The following is a 19127-nucleotide window of genomic DNA, read 5'->3' on the forward strand; positions in this document are numbered from 1 at the left end:
TTCTGAAAAACTCTGCCCAAGCCATCCGATTTTATAGATAGCCACCTCCAGTGCCTCACTTTCCCATAACAATTTCCAACATCAAAGAAGGTTCCCAGCACTATTCTCCCAAACTGATTTAAGGCAGCTGTGTGTGGGACTTCACCTCCTCCCAACTGATTAGGACATCAAAAACTGTTCTCACACCATCAAAAACTTAACAGCTGCGAGGGAGGGGTAAGGAACAGAGGCAAGAAGGGTAACCATGCTAGAATCACTAACTCCTCGATATACATTTTGTCTTCTGGATGGATTTCCCATGCACACACTTAATTGCAGCATGGCTCATTTAAAGATAGCTGATTTAAGGTTTCGTATCATGAAATTCTTTCACAGCCTATTGCTCCACTTAACCTCTGTTTTAAAATTCAGTGTGTTCTCCGAACGCATTTTAAACCTGGGATTTAGATTTATTCCATCTCTATCTGAAATATATCACTGTGCACTTATTATCTGATGTAGGCTCAAAAATAGCTCTCACTTAATGTTTGCAACTTATTTTTGTTTAGCTCAAATGTAAAGAGATATGGAGCCTGAACAACCTTCTGAAACATCTGTTCCACAAACAGCTTTTGAAAGACAAATTGGTTCGTTGTGGTAACTGGAAGCAGTTTCCTCTTACAGAGGAGCAAAAGCTGTACGCCGCTACCGATGCTTATGTATGTACTAAGAAGCTTATATTTTTCTGGGTGACGTCTGGCAGTATGCAATTTGCAAGCTTACTATGGCCTTGTTTGGATGATCGGCTTAATAGGCCAAGATGTGGATGAGCCTTGTGTCTGAGTACACAGCCCCTACCCTCTTCCTTTCTCAGCGTCCCATGAATTAACCCAGAACTCTTCTGCCAACCATTGTTTCCTGTTTGATCCTACCAAAGACACTTTCCCTTGGCATTGCTAAAGGGATCTTATGTAGAGAGCAGCATCCTCTCCTGTCTTCTGTAAGCCATATCCCAGAATTGCAAAACCACATGGGGGATATGGGGGCTGAGTGTTGTTCCTTGATATTTGTTGGCACCGTAACATTTTGTTTTCAAAAAGTAGAAGCAACTGATACGGGTGAGAATCAGTGGCTTTGGCCAATGTTACAGGCTCCCTCAATTCTCTGATTAAAAGAAGTGTTAAGCCACACAATCATAGAATCATAGAGTTGGAAGAGACCACAAGGGCCATCTAGTCCAACACCCTGCCAAGCAGGAAACACCATCAAAGCATTCCTGGCATATGGCTGTCAAGCCTCTGCTTAAAGACCTGCTTAAAGAAGGTTGAGAGAGTATTTCTTGGAGGGCATCCCAGCTACATAGGACTGGGCTGCCAAAAGGAAACAGAAATGGCTTCTGATCCAATCTGGAAGCTTCTAGTCATAATTAACTTTCATAAAATAGAATTCTGTATTAACCATGCATCATTAATTTTACATGAAGCTGCCTGCCAGTTAAGGGCATCATTCTCTCTGTATCCTCATTGTCAGAGATCAGGCAGGTGGCATCTGTGGAAGGGGTTTTCTCTATGGTGGTGCCTTGACATTGAATTGATCTCCCCAGGGCTCCTTGCCTAATGCTTAGACGAATGAATTCTAAGTGCCAGGCCAAGACCTTATTTCCATGGGCTTTTAATGACTAGTTAACTTTTTGCTGTCCGCTGAGATTCCCACCCAGTCCCACTTTTTATTTAAACTGTATTAAGCTGTTTCCCTGTTTTATGGTTTTATGATTTTTTAAAAAATTCTTCATTGTTGTTATTTTAAATTGGATGCATCTTTGAAAATTCTTGTTATGAGTTGGAACAGATTTTTTTTAAAAAATAAAATAGTTGAGCACAGTATTAAAAGAATGCTCACTGTTAAGATACTAATAAAAAAAATTGAGAGAGAGAGATGGGTTGTTTTAAATTATATGGACTGAGAAAAAATGCTAAGCATTACCTTTTGCATTAAAAAGTTTTCTTTGCTCTTATATTGTAGGCTAGCCTTCTCATTTACCAAAAACTGGTGAACATGAGTACTTCTAAGCAGATGCAAATTAGTGCAGAAAAAGGTGAGCTTCAACGTAAACCATAATGAGGTTCTACCCATCCCCACTTTCAACTTCTGTTGTCTTTCTTCTTTTCCTAAAATGCATTGGGCAACGTGATAGACACAGTTCATACTGTGTGTATTACCAGAGCTGTGGGGAAATAGAGTGGGTATGGTCATATACTTGAATGAAACTGCAAACTATTTGGTATACATAGCAATACCTTGCACACCTCAAAAGGTGTTCCTTTTAGATTGGAAAGATTGCTAGCATGACTTTCCCGTGACTGTATGTTACAAAAAGCATGGGGGGTGGGGAGTCTTTTAAAAGGCATTGCATTTTTCTATACAATTGGAAGACTAGGGCGTACACTATGGCCCTGTACATGGATGCATTCTACACACGTTTCCTTCAGATACCACAAATTCAGGCCATGGTTAATTTCAGTGCTTTTATTTGGTTCCTCTGCCATGTGGATCCACAGATAATGAGGCAACACTGATCAGAGTTTGCAGCACCACGGATAGCTCCGAGTGAGCAACACTCCATTTTCAACTAGCTTTGGTTAACTAGAAGCAGAAGTGAAAGCTTCTAAGCACCTCCTCATTTGCTCACCTGGAAGGACCCTTGGATTGTCCACACTGCACTAAACCATGACTTATTGTTTCAAACTTGGTTCCCCCAGCTGCTGTTGGACTACAAGTCCCATCATCCCTAGCTAGCAGAGAGGGCTTTTCTAATTAATGCTATAAAACTGGGGTGTCCAACCTGTCAACCACGATCGACCGGTCGACCCCTGGATGATTGTGGTTGATCGTGGGATCCCTATTGATCGGTGGTAGCGATAAGCAATGGAGTGAAAGTGTCCCCCCCCCCCGCCGCCGCCGCCATCACTCTTTTCCTCTGTCATGTCAAATGGGTATTTAGCCGACGAGTTAGAAAACGAAAGTAGTCGTTACTGCTGTGTCGTTGTTTTAGGTGAGCGATGGTTCCCTCCCTCAATACACAGCTAAACATGCTTTGCTTCCCTCCCTAAAAAAAGCTAAACAACTTTGCCTTCGCCCCCCCCAGAAAGGTCAACAACTTTGGGTCCCCCCCCAAAGGGGAGAGTAGATCGCAGTCTCTTGGGAGTTGGACGTGCCTGCCATAAAACATGTTGTGCCACCTCCCTCTCCCTGTTAAAACCCCTCTTAAATGTGTGTGTGTGTGTGTGTGAGAAAGAGAGAGAGAGAGAGAGAGAGAGAGAGAGAGAGAGAGAGAGAGAGAGAGAGAGAGAGAACCAACTGGTTCATTGGCTGTTCTTTTGGCTGTTATCATATTCTTGTGTTTGTATGTTGCACACCACCTTGTTATATATTCTGGTAAGCGCAGTTTGCAAATATTTAAATAAATAAATAAATATATGAGAATTCAGTTGCAAACTTGTATACTTACCAGGGAATGCACTGCTGAAATCAGCAGAGTTTATTTCTACAAAAATGTACTTAGCCTTCCTCTTCCATCTTTAATGGAAAAAAATTGCAGGGCACCAACACATTGAATTGGGTCCATGAAACAGACTGGCAAGTAATGGACCCGCAACTGCCTGATGGATAAGTTGCAGTTTCTGAGCATTCTTTGGAAGCGGCTACATGTAGGCAACATTGTAGTAACTCAACATAGAGGTTAACACTGCATTATTATTATTATTTATTAGTAATTGGGACTCAAGTGGTAGACTCACTTCATAGCAAGGATATGGTGATTTAAGAATGGCCAGAATGATTTAAGCATGCATATGAATCATGTTAGGAGAATTCTGTGCCTATCTGAAAAAGCCCAGAGTGGAAGCCCATTTAAAAGTAACCATTGCGATATCCCTTATTTTGTGAGCAGGCCTGAAATCTAAAGGGAAGTAAACCGCGGGTGGCGCTGTGGTCTAAACCACTGAGCTTCTTGGGCTTGCCAATCGGAAGGTCGGCAGTTCGAATCCCCGTGACGGGGTGATCTCCTGTTGTTCGGTCCCAGCTCCTGCCAACCTAGCAGTTCGAAAGCATGTCAAAGTGCAAGTAGATAAATAGGTACCGCTCCGGCGGGAAGGTAAATGGCGTTTCCGTGTGCTGCTCTGGTTTCGCCACAAGCGGCTTAGTCAAGTCATGCTGGCCACATAACCCGGAAAAACTCTGCGGACAAACGTCTGCTCCCTCAGCCAGTAAAGCGAGATGAGCGCCGCAACCCCAGAGTCGTCTGCGTCTGGACTTAACTTTCAGGGGTCCCTTTACCTTTACCTTAAACCGCTATTAAAACAATGAATTTTACTTTATTATTTATTTTTTGTATTTCAAATCCAGGTTACTGGAAAAGAGCACATAGTGGTTGGTAAACATAATGTTCACATTAACCTTTTCCCCCCTAAAAAAACAACAAAACAACAGATGCGGCCCTATTGCCAAGTGAAATGAAGAAGGAATTGACATCTTTATCAGAGGAGATGGTGGATTTAGCAAATAATCTTCCTGGCACTTTTGGACAATCGACAAACGTTCAAAGGTTAGGTGTTGTTTGCTTTATCATTACAAATTAATGGTATTTGTGTTCCTTCTCTGAACATTTATGATTCAGTCAGTGCGTTATTTGTATGTTTATGTGATGAGATAAGTTAAGTGGGCTTGATCAGACAAAACCATAGACAGGCTTTCTATACTTGCACCAGGACGTCTGTACTTGCACCGTAGCTTTTTGGTCCTAATTTCTTACCACATTTCCCTTTACTCCTTAAAAAAATCTTTTTAACAATGTCGGGAGACTCTGAGAATGTATTTTATAGAGCAGGGGTCAGCCACCTTTTTCAGCTGTGGGCCAGTCCACTGTCCCTCAGACCATGTGGTGGGCCGAACTATATTCTTTTTTGGGGGGGGGGGGGATGAATGAATTCCTATGCCCCACAAATAACCCAGAGATGCATTTTAAATAAAAGGGCACATTCTGCTCATGTAAAAACACGCTGATTCCGCGGGCTGGATTTAGAAGGTGATTGGGCCGGATCCGGCCCCCAGGCTTTAGGTTGTCTACCCCTGTTATAGAGCATCAAGAAATGTTTCATGTGCTGTTGCCTTTTAAGGTGTGCTTGCCTGGAATGCAGGGCAAGTTTTTTTTAAAAAAAATTGTGGTGCCCATATTATAAGAGTTGTATCCCCACCTCTTCTGAACTGTCAAAACATCTTAATATTGTCTGACTTTTAGTCTGAGCTAAATTTCCATTCTCCTTTGCTTGTTGATTATATTTTAGTGATCCCTTTTCCTTCTTGGTTTTAACTGTATCTTTTAATATCTGTTTTTTATGTAATTGAATAACCTTTGTTTTTTAATTGAAAGGTGCTTTGGAATATGTTTTTAAGTGCTAAAATGTGGCCAATAGATAACTGGATAGTACATATGGTTTTCTGGATCCTACCAAGAAGGGGGAGTGTATTTAGATCAGACTGAGAATGCATCCAAGTTTGCTTTAACCTCTTTGGATAAATCCATCAAGCCTGTTTTCAAGCTTGCCCTGCCATTTTGACATTCTTTAATAGAGCTGCAGAAATTTTGGCTGCTGTGTCAGAAAACATCAAGGCTTTAAGAAGAGAGCTGCTTGTTGAGCCTACCTGCCAGATGGAGTTCGGAGATGCTACAGATTCAGAAATGATCTGCGGCAATGAAGAAAAAACTGAAATGTCAGACTTTACTTCCAAGGTCACGCCTGAGTCAGTCAATCGTGTGGGTCACAAACTAGTCCAAAAGGAAGCCCTAATGGAAGGTGAAGCAGAAATTAATAAGAAAAAACAAGTCGATGATGCTTCAGACAGTGGACCTAAAGCTGTGGTGGGACAATGCTTAATGTCGCTAGATATAACTGAATATGAACTTCAAATGTTGGAGCGTCAGGCTGAGGATGAGCTGCTAAATGAAACGGCTTGTATGTCTAAGGTGAGTCTATCTGGATAATGGTCTAAGAAAAGTAATACAGTGGAACCTCGGTTGTTGAACGCTTCAGAAGCCAAACAATTCGGAACCCGAACGTCAACAACCTGGAAGTGAATGCTTCCATTTTTGAACGATTTTCTGAAGTCGAACGGCTTCTGAGGTGCATTTCTCCATTTTTTCCAATGGATTTTGCTGACCGGCAATTGCGGCTCGGTTGTCGAACGTTTTCAGTTGTCGAACATTCTTCCAGCACAGATTACGTTTTACCACCAAGGTTCCACTGTAATGTTTAATTTATTAACAACCAGATATTTCCCCCCGATTTCAGTAGGGCTGCAACAACTGAAGCAGTATTGTATGAGAGATGGGCAGGGTCTGCTTGCTTCTAGAAATCTGAGAAACCTTACAGCGTTGTTCCACATCTGGGGAGACTGATGTTGCTTTGATCTCCCCTTGGGGACGTCCTGTTAGGGCTTTGGATGTTTTCTATCCTTTTCTTCTCTGAATAAGCCTGTTATGTCACTTTTTTTCAGGCTGGGGGCCTGTGTTTTCTCCTGTGACGAAATACCAGACTTTTAAATCCCTCTCCTAACTCAATAATAAGGCTTTGCATAACCCTTCTCGTATTACAAGGATCTCCAACATTTCTGGGAGAAAATGCTGTGAGCATGAGCCACACATGACTACTATGGGGCGTAGTATAGCACAAAGTGGCTGCTTTGGGGGGATGGCATAATGGCCGCCACATCTAAATGAACAAAAAAGGAGAGACAGAAGTACAAAATGGTACAGGCATGCCCCCTTGCCCCCCCCTCAGTTGCCCTATCAATGGGGAGAAAGGCACAAACATCAGCCGCTGTCATGTTCGCTCACAGAGAGAAGCAACAGCAAAAATAGAAACTGCACTCATTTTGAAATGTTCCTTTTTAGGATTTAAGCCATATAGAGGATGGAGATGATTCTCTTTGCACCATTGAAAGTGATGATGAACTCGAAATGGAGATGCTTAAAGTAGGTGTTTGAAAATCTACTTCTCATTTTTTAAAGTGCTTTCAGAAAACATTTGATAATGTTTCTGTTAAATATCAGGTATAAGTACAACGGTACCTTGGAAGTCGAATGGAATCCGTTCCAGAAGTCCATTTGACTCCCGAAACATTCAGAAACCAAGGTACGGTTTCCGATTGGCTGCAGGAAACCTTGGAAGCCGCATCGGACATTCGGGTTCCAAGGAACGGTCGCAAACCGGAAAACTCACTGGCTAGGAACAGTATTTTACTGTGTGCACATTTTTGCTGCTTTTAATAAAGGCCCACGGAGGCAGTGGCATTCTGATTAGTGAGGCGGAAAAGCAGCTATGTCGCCTAAATGAAAGAGAGAACGTAGCATGTTTGGGGAAACGGGCGCTGGAAGTGTGTCAGAGGTCCCTGCATGGGGAACCACTTGTACAACAAGGTCTCGGTTGCTCGTGCTGCGCCCTCCCAGAGAGATTATGGTAATTCAGGGTTTAGACGAACAGTAAAGTACTGTTTATGAACAGTAAAATTCATGGGAAAATACAATGCAAAGGTCCAATCCCACCCTGGTCCTGTTGTTGATGGATAAAGATTGTGAATTTTTTCTAGAGGGTTCTTCTACATTAGTTTTTGTGTGTGGATGGGGTGGGAATTGCATTGCTGGGTTTTAACTTTCTAGCATAAACCACAAAAAATGCAAGCTGCTGAGAAAATTACATACAATGTCTAATTTATCTCCACAATGTAGTAAATAGCAGTGGCACTCAACTGCTCTGTCATGTAGGTCCAAGTGAAGTATTACAACATAAGTAGATGCAAGCAGAACAAGGTTTTCCGGAATAAAAACAACCTGTTTTGCCTTTTGGCTTCTTCAGCCGCTTGAGGCCAACATAAGATTATAACCAGGAATACCACAAGTATTTCTAAGGTTGTAAACCCCTTCACAATTTGGTGATGAACATCCTTTCTTCAACGTAATGAAATCCAACACTGCTTTCTATTCTTATTTTACAATTCTTATTTTACAATGGTATTCCAGGACACTGTACGTGACCTAGGTTCTTTTGGTGTTGGGCTTTAACTTTCTGGCTGCTATCTGCCTCACCTTACAATGCTTGGGATCATTGGATCCCAGTCAAGACTTGATTTTGCTGAGTATCAATTACTGGAGTATCTAGGGGTTCTCCTGATCCTCCCCGAGCCAATTAGTTTCTTTCTGGCTAGTTAGATTTTCATTTTCAATTATTTATTTAAATACTCACCATAGAGAGAAGATTTGAAGCTCGGTTATATTGAGATAAGGAAGCAAGGGTTGGAATGAGTTGTTAAGCATTCCTATCATGTATTTGGGGTTGCTTGTCTGTTATAACAGAGATAATTGTATTGAATGTGGCTGGGAAAAGTTAGAAATCCCAGGTTTGAGGCTTGGGCCTCTTCCATTTTCTCATGACGTTTGTTACAAAATAATGTCTGCTGCCTTTTAAAAAAAAAAAAAAAAACTTTCAATTGTCTGTTTTTTTCCCTGTGTGTGAGCATGTTTTTTAAATGTGTTGCTTTTTGGAATAAATGAGTTGTTTTTGAGAGAAAAGGTTTTTTAAATAAAGAGACAGGGAGAGAGCGCTAGCTCTTGGTCATGTGCTTTGCCAGGTTGTATTTCCTCCACTGAAGAAGTTTGTATTTGGTATACAGTAGTATGTTTGGAGCCATTGAGAAAATGTTTGACAAGCAAGAATAGAGTTTTAATAACAGTGAACACTGGTGCAGTTTAGTGAAATGAAACGCTGCCTCTTCTCCTGTGCCTTAACAGCAACTTGGTATGAAGAAATCAAGGAACTTTTTCTTGATGGGCAGATAAAGTGATAGAGCTAATTGCAACTTTTCCCACCAGCCAAGTTTCTTTGTAATGGAATGTTATTTTTACAGCCTAGAGTCATTCTGTTGATAGGGTTTATGAGCTCATTAGGTAAACTAAAAAAACAAACAAAACAGGTGCGATCAAATGTAACTTCACTCCAGCATGAAAGCAACCTCTGATTTATTTGCATCTTTTGATCTAAGCGTGTGTTAACTTGTCCAATCTCTTCTCCAGTCTTTAGAAGACATAGACAAGCTCAATATAGATTTCACTGATTCGACCCTGCATAAATCCAAGAGGCAAAATGAGCTAACTGCAGATGATAATGATGAAGATGAAGGCATTGAGGAAGAGGAGGAAAGCTGGGGTAAATATATATATGTATATATATATTAAACACTTTAAAGGTTTATTAAAATATATCCAAAGAACCACCTATCTAGTTCTGCACTTCAAAGGGAACTTGTATTTCTCCAAAGACAAGCTAAGACAAACCTCCAGGTTTCAAGAGCAATTTATAATAAAGCAATGGGGATTAGGGGCGACGAGGAAACCAGAATTCTCACTGAGATTGCCTACAATAGTTAGTTAGACCCCAGTCGCTATAACAAGTTAAAATGGATACCTAGCTACAAGAACTGCTTTTCATGACTTCACTAGATTTTGTACATTCTTTAGCTCTGAATCTTGTGTTTTCTGTGTTTTCAAGATTCCTACTTGCCTAGACCCAACGATAAACAAATTGCTTGCCTAAAGATGTATTTTGGACATGCAAATTTTAAACCGTAAGTTTTGTTGTTTTCCTTTCCTATACACAGCAATAGGAAGGGACCTGTGCATTGCATTTGCCATGTAAACATATATCCCTGTGACAGGTCCCTTGCCCCAGCTGTATTGCTGAATAGGGCTCACCATGTGGGTTGCGACCAGCATGGATAGTGCGGTGGTCTTTAAGCTGTGTTGCTTGGAACATATGGTGGGCTCTGCAATGATGAGATCAGTGCTAGTGGAGTGGGCTCCCTGAAAGTTGTCAACCTCACTCTGCAGTGCACAGGGCCAGGGGAGTGTTGTGTTAGGTGTCTTCTAGGGCAGTGTTTCTCAACCAGTGTGCCTCCAGATGTTTTGGGACTACAACTCCCATCATTCCTGACCACTGGTCTTGCTAGCTAGGGATGATGGGAGTTGTAGTTCCAAAACATCTGGAGGCACACTGGTTGAGAAACACTGTTCTAGGGCACACTCATGGTGCAAACGAGATGATAGTGGCTTGGCCAGTGGAACAGGAACCAATGGGATCATTTGGAGGTGGACATCTGGACTAACAGCATGTATAGGCAGGCAGGGACAGTGAGGAATTGACTTGTTGCAAAGGTGACATGGAGGCTGAATGTTTTTGTGATAGAAGGCAGAGGAAGGGAGACAGCAAGGAGTTCAATCCCTGCAGCTCTGCTCTATTCTGAATTCCTTAGCTGGAATAGCTGAGTTGATAGAGCATAGAGGACTCTGCTTTCTGTCAAAAGAAACCTATATGTTGCACATGAGAGAGTGAATGCTAAAGTTGCTGAATAAGACTCAAATGAGAGTTGAACATTTTGTGTAATGTTTTTCCTTAACTTCAAGGGTCCAGTGGAAAGTGATCTCTTCGGTTTTGCAAGACAGAAGAGACAACCTTGTTGTCATGGCAACTGGTGAGCTGCATATATTTTTTCACAGGATGTCGTATAAGGGATATTTGATAAACCCATGAAGATGACTTCCTGAGAGTGTTATGGTGTAGTGATATGAGCTGTTGTTGCCCCATTGGGGGGTGGGATAAAGTGTCAAGGATATCTTTGGGTTGGGAATCCGTAAGCTTTTTGGATGCAGTGGTTTGGAGTCTTAAGAATTGCAACTTTAAGGAAGCTCATGAACTTTGATGTTCTCTCCTACACCTGTTCCTCACTGCTCCATCTTTGAAAGCTCAGGAAGCCTTTGGTATGGCATGGTGGATGTTCAAAGTACCTGTTTCAGGTCAATTTCCCCTTCTTTCTACAGCAGGCATCCCCAAACTTCGGCCCTCCAGATGTTTTGGACTACAATTCCCATCTTCCCCGACCACTGGTCCTGTTAGCTAGGGCTCATGGGAGTTGTAGGCCAAAACATCTAGAGGTCCGCAGTTTGGGGATGCCTGTTCTACAGCCTTCACATTTTCACCCCCCTTTTTTAGGACAGTATCAGACTTCCAGCATTTAGACCAGAGCTTTCCAAACTGTGCGTTGCAACACCTTAGTGTGTCAGCTGCACTGGGTAGGTGTGTCACACGAACGCTCCCCTTGCTCCTCCCAAGGCTAGAAAGGGGTTAGTTTAACTTCCGGTTTGCTAGTAAAACTGAATTACTGTGTTGCAAAATGATGCATGTCTAAAAAGTGTGTCACCAACATGAAAAGTTTGAAAAGCTCTGATTTAGACAATACTAAGTTATTAGCTAACTAGGCAACATAGTGCCAGAATTGGTGTTAATATGCTCGGACCACTTTGTTCTTATTGGCATTCTTGCTGCCACATTGTGCACCAGCTGTGTGGCCGTATGTACATCTTATTCTATTATTCTGATCTAGAGGTCGCTGGAACAAAGAAAGCTTGTTCATTAAATTCCGTGCCAGTTTTAGCCTTGCTGTGATTTTCTCTACATCTGTAAAATTTTAATTTGAAGTGTTGTAGAACGTCCTTATTAGTACTGACACACACATGAGGATAAACCCACTGATACGCTAATATCATTATATACATCTGTGTCTCTATAAAGACTGATAACAAACTAGGGAGGTTGAGGAAAGGAAATGTTTTCCAGTGAGATTCCCTTATCATTCAAGATGTGTTCATTCAATATATATATATTATTTCAGGATATGGGAAAAGTTTGTGCTTTCAGTTTCCACCTGTTTACACCAGAGGCATCGGAATAGTAATCTCTCCCCTTATTTCTTTGATGGAAGACCAAGTACTACAACTTGAGTAAGTCTAGGCCTGCTGTGAAGAAATGGGCTTGTCTTCATTTTATATATTGTGATTCTGTGTCTATATGATGAAAGCAGCCTTGTGAGGCCTCAGCCCTAAAAGGTGGCCTAAAACATATTTTAAACCAATAAATCGGAAGACCTGTTGTCTTTTCCCAGCCGCATCATACTTTGAGGATATGTTTGTCTCTGGGTTTTTTTAACTGTAATCCACAAAATGTCCAAACCTATCAAATATGAGTAGAAGAAATAAGCACAAGACTAAAGTATATTAATATTGTTGTGTGAACTTCCCCTTGGAAAAAGTGTAGTGTAAAACAAATGCAGCGTCTTTTCTCTCTTAGAGTTGCTGTCTTCTTTCTTTTCTTCATTGCAAAAGAGATGTTCCTGAGTCTATGAAAGTTTTTTTAAAAAGCTTCTTTAAAATCTTGAAGTAGAATTTATATTTCTGTAGAAGTTTTGAAGTGTATATGTGCGGAGAATTTCATTTTCTAAGACATGGGTAGGCAAACTAAAGCCCGGGGGCCGGATCCCGCCCAATCGCCTTCTAAATCCGGCCCGCGGACGGTCCAGGAATCATCCTGTTTTTACATGAGTAGAATGTGTCATTTTATTTAAAATGCATCTCTGGGTTATTTGTGGGGCCTGCCTGGTGTTTTTACATGAGTCGAATGTGTTCTTTTATTTAAATGCATCTCTGGGTTATTTGTGGGGCATAGGAATTCGTTCATTTCCCCCCAAAATATAGTTCCCCCCCCAAGGTTTGAGGGACAGTGGACCGGCCCCCTGCTGAAAAAGTTTGCTGACCCCTATTCTAAGACATACGATGTCCCAACCATGCTTCTGATGTTCCAGAGAAGCATACTCTTAATGTAGTGTTGAACTGGAAATGTTCATGAGGAAATGTGCCGACACTATCTCCCACCCCACTGCACCAAAATCCCTTTTCGGATGCGACGTTGGAAGTTCAATTGTTCCTCTACATATAATGCTACTCTAGAAGGCAAAGTGACAGATGGGAAGTGAAAACGTAAAATGTATCTTATTTTCTATGGTGAATTAGTGAAAGTCCTGCGTAGAGAACAGCCACTGTGCAGTCAGACAGATTTTTACTGTTTGTAGCCAATGGGTATTACAATCTAAATAATAATAAAAACTGTGGTGTTTTCTTGTAGGATGTCAGGAATTCAAGCTTGCCTACTTGGATCAGCACAGTCAAAGAATGTCAGAGGGGAAATCAAAGCGTAAGCCTTGCCTTGCCTCCTTTTTTGGGGTGGTCAGGCAAATAAAGTGCCTCTTCTTAGGTAGTTGCTTTTAAAGAACTTTTTAAAGAACTACAGTAAACATGAAAGAGCAATTTCAAACATACGTAGGCTGAACTTGAGCTCACTGCTGTTTTTCCCTCCTTTTGCTAGGGGCCACTATAGAGTTGTCTACATTACCCCAGAGTTCTGTTCGGGGAACTTGCCATGGCTTGAGGAACTTGACAGAACAATTGGTAAGTGGGAATAGTTGATAGTGTTGAAACACTTCAGAAGAGATTGCTGCTCTTGGAATTGCTAGGGCTTTTATCTATTGGAGTCTGGTTTCTTATAATACACTTCTGAGTTTTCACAGAAACAACAAAAAAAACACGTGGTATCAAAATAATGCTTTTTTGAATACCCATGGGCTCTGTAGACTGAGTGAGTCAATTTTTTTGAAAAGGTGAATTAACAACAACAACAACACCCTGCCCATCTGGCTGGGTTTCCCCAGCCACTCTGGGTGGCTCCCAGCAGAATTGAAGAAGAAGAAGATGATGATGATAAAGTGATAAAACATCAGACATTAAAAACTTCCCTAAACAGGGCTGTTTTCAGATGTCTTCTAAAAGTCAGATAGTTGTTTCTTTCCTTGACATCTGATGGGAGGGCATTCCACAGGGCGGGCGCCACTACTGAGAAGGCCCTCTGCCTGGTTCGCTGTAACCTCACTTCTCGCAGTGAGGGAACCGCCAGAAGGCCCTCGGAGGTGGACCTCAGTGTCTGAGCTGAATGATGGGGGGTGGAGATCCTCCTTCAGGTATACTGGGCCGAAGCCATTTAGGGCTTTAAAGGTCAGCACCAGCACTTTGAATTGTGCTCGGAAACATACTGGGAGCCAATGTAGGTCTTTCAGGACCGGTGTTGTGTGGTCTTGGCCATATAACTAAAATGTCCAAATATGGCTTTATCAGTTATCCAGAGTGAACATCCAAAGAGGTCTTCCAGCCTCCAGCAATCGTCATTCTAGTCCCCACCAAGAGGAAGTTAATTAGTCCCATATGGAGCAGCTTCTTGCCCAGTTGTAAGAATAAGTAGGTTATATATGAAGATTTAGCAACTGGTTGTTTTGTGATTTTGGAGAGGTGGTCAAATACTGGTCCCCAAAAACTTTCAGCGTAAGGACACGGCCACCACACCTGGTGAATAAAGCCTCTAGCACTACAACTTCTCCAGCTCAATGGCATGGTCATGTTCTTGTAGCTCAGCTGAACTGACATTAAGTTCCACCCATGAATGATTTTTGAAGCAGTTGCAAAAACCTAACACTGAGATGGTTTTAAATGGGGGCTGCCTCAGAATCATAGTGCACTAGTCCCCCTATATCCCCCTCCCAGACCTGTTTCAATCCTACCAAATTCCCATAGCATGTCATAGAGCAGTAAATTAATTCCCTGTGGCTGAACCAATGGAAGCATTAGGTTTCAAAGGCTGTTAAAGACCTAGCCACACTTTCCCTTTTCGCAATTGCCCTGGCAAAACTATATAATTGAGCCAAAGATCCCTCTCAGCAGGGAAGGAGGTGGTCAGGTTTTCACACGGCAGTGGTTTCCCATTTTGAAACATGCCTCTTTAGTCTTTTAATGCTCACCCCCTTCCAACTTTAGAAATGAGCATATCTTTCCAGACAAGTGAAGTCTTGACAATTTAGAACTGTATAAAGGGGACAGATGTTTGCAACAAAACATCTCCCAACCCTAAAGGTTGATAAAGGATTTTCCAGGGAGAGGGTACCAAACAGGAGTGCCTGCCATTGAGGAAATTGCTGGCTGTTCTTCAGTGTATCATTTCAGCGTTATTAGCAATTAAGGCACTGGTGTTGCCAGCAAGCCTCCCAGTATGATCTGGGGCTGGGAATCCCCAACCTCTCTACCTTTGATTTACTGTATGTTACTCGCTGCCACCCGCTTCCGTCCCCAGCCGTACTTTCTTATTCCAGTGGCAGACATCTACCAAATATTTCTGCCATTGCCACAGTGAAGAGGAAGCATTGTCCATAGACAAAGTCGTAGCCAAAGACCTTTGGGAGAACCATCACTGTGAAAGCTTAAGAGTTAATCCCTTTCTTCAAGTTCTAAAAAGAGGGTCAAAGTTTCTTCTTCTCAGTTGGGCTAAGTTGTTGATCGTAAGTACTCCAAAATACATTGGAAAGAGAGCAAGGCCTTAGCTGATAAGGATATTTGGTCTTTCCAGCTAATGCTGAGACTCAGTAATTGCGGCTTTGCATAGTTAACTTCATGGCAGCTACTGTATGGAATCTGTGACCTGGCATTCCCGCTTCTGGGTCAGATAAAAAGAGCAATCTGTTAACAGAGAAATGACTTGTGGCATGTTCTTGGTTGCCCACCTGGGCTCCCCCAACATGTTTATATTGGCTCTGATCCAGTCAGCCAAGGTTTCTGTTAATTAAAGTCCCTCTTGTCTGTGCTCTGTACTTCTTTGCTTCTGAGAACTGCCAGAAACTTAGTATGGGAAAAGATGTAGGAGTGCAAGGATAAGATAACTTTTTGTAGACTTTGACTTATGGGAGCATTGAGAAGGTTCAGTGGAGAGCACATTTTCCTTTATCCCTTTCCCTTCTTCAATATAACAACATATGTTTGCAGTTAGGTTGTAGGGCAGGCATCCCCAAACTGCGGCCCTCCAGATGTTTTGGCCTACAACTCCCATGATCCCTAACTAAGAGGACCAGTAGTGAGGGATGATGGGAATTGTAGTCCAAAACATCTGGAGGGCTGAAGTTTGGGGATGCCTGTTGTAGGGTTTTATTTCTGCCAAGTGACAGCTTCTTCTTCTTTAACTTTAGTAAAGAGGTGGCTAACTTGCTGGACTATCTGTTGGGGTCAATAGTAGTTGGAATCTAATGACATCTGGAGGTCCACAGGTTAATTTGAGGTTTCAATCAGAATTAAAGCTTACTAGAATAATTTATGGCAACAGTGTTAACTGAGTTGTCTAATCCAGGATTCAAGTTTGCTCATTAGCAACCCAGTTGCCCTACTGTAGACAAACAAAAATCTAGGCAAGAGTTGGAAGGAGGGCTAATGGCAATTGAAAATGGACTACGTATGCAGAAATGGAAAAACTTGCAGAAAAGCTCAGAGACATTGAGAAATTTTTAAAAGAATGGGAGGCATTTATTGCATATGTACAAAAATATTGTAAAAAAGGAGAAACATTGGCAGGCTTTGACCAAACACTTGCAAGCAGTTAAAATAAGATAAAGTTTATGGAAGGAAATTTGAACTGAAACAATAAAAACTGATGGTATGTAATTAAGATAAAATAACAAGGATAAGAAAAAAGAGGTTTAAGTATAATTATGCAGAAAAGTTATATATTCAGTGAACCAGGAAAGAAAATGGAGGGAAGTCAGGAGGTTAAAGAGAAACTCCAAAAAGATGTTTTTTGTTCTTTATTTTAGTTCTTATATTCCATGTTGGATATTTTGTATTTCTCATTCTCCCCCCTCCCCCTTTTTATGGAAAATAATTGTTGAATTTGAAATTAAAAACCAATAAAATTTTATTTACAAAAAGAAAAGACAAGAAAGGAGGGCTGCTCAAGAGAGAGAACTGTTGGAACTGTAAAAGCCAGTAAAAATAAGGCAGACACAGAGGTTTTATACTAATTCAACCAGATCCATGCCTTTCTGAACATCAGCTGGGCTACAAGTGCAGCATCCTTCTGAGTAGACATCTGGAAGCCTTCTTGCAGCTGGGCAAGCACTCCTCTCCTGGTTCATTGTCTTTCACTGGGTCCACCATTGTCTTAGCTATAGAGATCCAGTAAAGAACCTGATCCACGGTGCATGTAGAGGTTTGCTCTGGGTGAAGTGTCTGTAAGACTGGATTAGTTGGGCTGATTTAATGGGTTCTTTAGGTGTGTCAGGGCTTACTGCAGCACCCTAGGCCTTTTCCTCAGATGAGGTACCCCCAGAGGTCTGGGTCACTCTGGCTTCTGACATCTGCTAATTCAAAGTAGACTACTTGCATAAGTGGTTAAATTTGCAAAACGTATACAGTGGTACCTCGGGTTACGAACGCGATCCGTTCCTGGGTCGCAGTTCGTAACCTGAAAAGTTCGTAACCTGAAAAGGGCCCGAACCGCCGTTTTGCGCATGCGCAAAGTGTTATTTTTGCGCTATGCGCAAAGGCGCGTGGCGAAAATACTTCCGGGTTTGCGAAGTTCGTAACCTGGGTTGTTCGTAACCCGAGGTGTTCGCAACCCAAGGTACGACTGTATATCAATTGGCTCCGAAATCTATACTGTTGTAAATGCTCTGTAACCACATAATTGGGCCTGTCTTAACTCATCTTAGGCATCACCCTGATAGCTGTTGATGAAGCTCACTGTATTTCTGAATGGGGACATGACTTCAGGAATTCTTTCAGGTCTTTGGGGTTGTTGAAGAAAACTCTTCCTAAGGTACAGTATAGCCACTGCAAGAATTTTTTGTGATTTGATTTTTTTTTGAACATAGATCAGCTTTAACGAAACAAATGTTTGATCTCTGTGCGCTGTGCTGATTATTCCTTGTGTTTCTGTTTCGGATGGGCAACTCGCTACATACTCCTCCCTCCGTGATTACACATTAATGTTTATACTAGCATAGGCTCAGTTCAGAAGCATGCCAACCATAAATTATGCTAAAGATGGTTTGAACTTCCAGGCATATTAGCTGTGGTTATATGCTCTTGATTTCCAACTACTCGGCACTCCCAGAGGCCGAAGCACGATAAAAATGGAAGAGCAGCAACAGCCACAATCCCCTTTTGCCAATCTGCACACCACGCTGTACTGTAATAAGCACATGCAAACTGGTTTCAAACCTTGGCTTCTGATTCTGGTGTGCTGCCTGCCTGCAAACCATGGTTTGCCAAAACAGACAACAGACTAAATCATAATTAACCCTGGTTTGGCACCGCTGGTTTGGCAAGATGGCTGAATTGTGCTGTTGAGCTTTGGGGCTACAAGAAAAGATGAATGGTCTGTTGAAAGGGGAGTGTGTGATTCTGCAGCTCACTCCCAGTCTGGAGCATTACATGCACATGGATTCTTAAAGGTTGCCTTGCAACCTTTGGGGGGGAGGAAGGGAAGCAGTGGGAGGAAGGCCAGAGTATGGATCATGATAACCTGTGTGAATGTTCACTGTAACTGCAAATGTTGACATTGAAGCAGAAGGTGATTATGGATATTTCCTAGATTCCTCCCAGAGTTCTTCTGAGAATCTTAATCTGACCCTACTGCTGCCTGATCCTTTCTAGGAGACAATACCATCACATATAATCATTCAGTGAAGTAATCTTAAGAAGCTTTAACTTTTATAATGAAAGCTGAAATTCACAATTTTCAAGGGGCACCCATGTATCATAAGACATATATTAGCCTGCCTCTTATCCAGATAGATGGACAATTATCTAGATCAGTGTTTCTCAACCTTTTTTGGGCCAAGGCACACTTGTTTCATGAAAAAAATCACGAGGCACACTACTATTAAAAAGTTAAAAAAATTAACTCTGTGCCGCCCTATATTGACTATATAATTATGACTGTAAGAAACACTTGCCAATTGCTGTGTTGGTTGCAATCTCCTGTAATAAGGCTTCACAAGCCGCTGATTTCTCTGCCAGCACAATCCTTTGCTCAGCAAGTTTCAGGTTGAGCTCATCCAGCCAGCTTCTTTAAGTTTGTCTAAAACCACCCTCCCGTGGTGGTGGCTGTTGAGAACTGCGCTCGCCCCGCGTCGTGACCCGGCCGGCTTCCTTTCCGGCGGGTGAGTGTCGATCATTGGCGGCCGCCAGGCACGTAACAATGCAAATCGCCCTTCTCGTCGCCGCACGTCGCAGCACACCAGCCAGCGTCTCGCGGCACACTAGTGTGCCGCGGAACAGCGGTTGAGAAACGCTGATCTAGATCTCCTTGAAAACAATATGCTTTATTCATGCATATATTTGC

At 42.1% G+C, this 19127-nt stretch overlaps 1 protein-coding gene across 2 annotated transcripts in view; it reads left to right on the forward strand.

The window, feature by feature from the left end:
• The window catches only part of WRN (WRN RecQ like helicase), a 52294-nt gene that overhangs the window by 5116 nt on the left and 28051 nt on the right, over nt 1-19127 (forward strand). For both annotated transcript variants that reach the window (XM_035141053.3, XM_088659055.1), the window contains exons 6-17: nt 549-698; nt 2002-2074; nt 4468-4582; nt 5608-6001; nt 6929-7009; nt 9104-9236; nt 9579-9654; nt 10490-10557; nt 11755-11863; nt 13041-13109; nt 13281-13363; nt 17491-17597. In XM_035141053.3, coding sequence (XP_034996944.3) covers nt 549-698; nt 2002-2074; nt 4468-4582; nt 5608-6001; nt 6929-7009; nt 9104-9236; nt 9579-9654; nt 10490-10557; nt 11755-11863; nt 13041-13109; nt 13281-13363; nt 17491-17597 — 1458 coding nt within the window. The remainder of the gene's footprint in view (nt 1-548; nt 699-2001; nt 2075-4467; nt 4583-5607; nt 6002-6928; nt 7010-9103; nt 9237-9578; nt 9655-10489; nt 10558-11754; nt 11864-13040; nt 13110-13280; nt 13364-17490; nt 17598-19127) is intronic.

Source organism: Zootoca vivipara, chromosome 15 (assembly GCF_965207765.1).
Source record: "Zootoca vivipara chromosome 15, rZooViv2.hap1.1, whole genome shotgun sequence".
Lineage (NCBI taxonomy): Eukaryota > Metazoa > Chordata > Lepidosauria > Squamata > Lacertidae > Zootoca > Zootoca vivipara.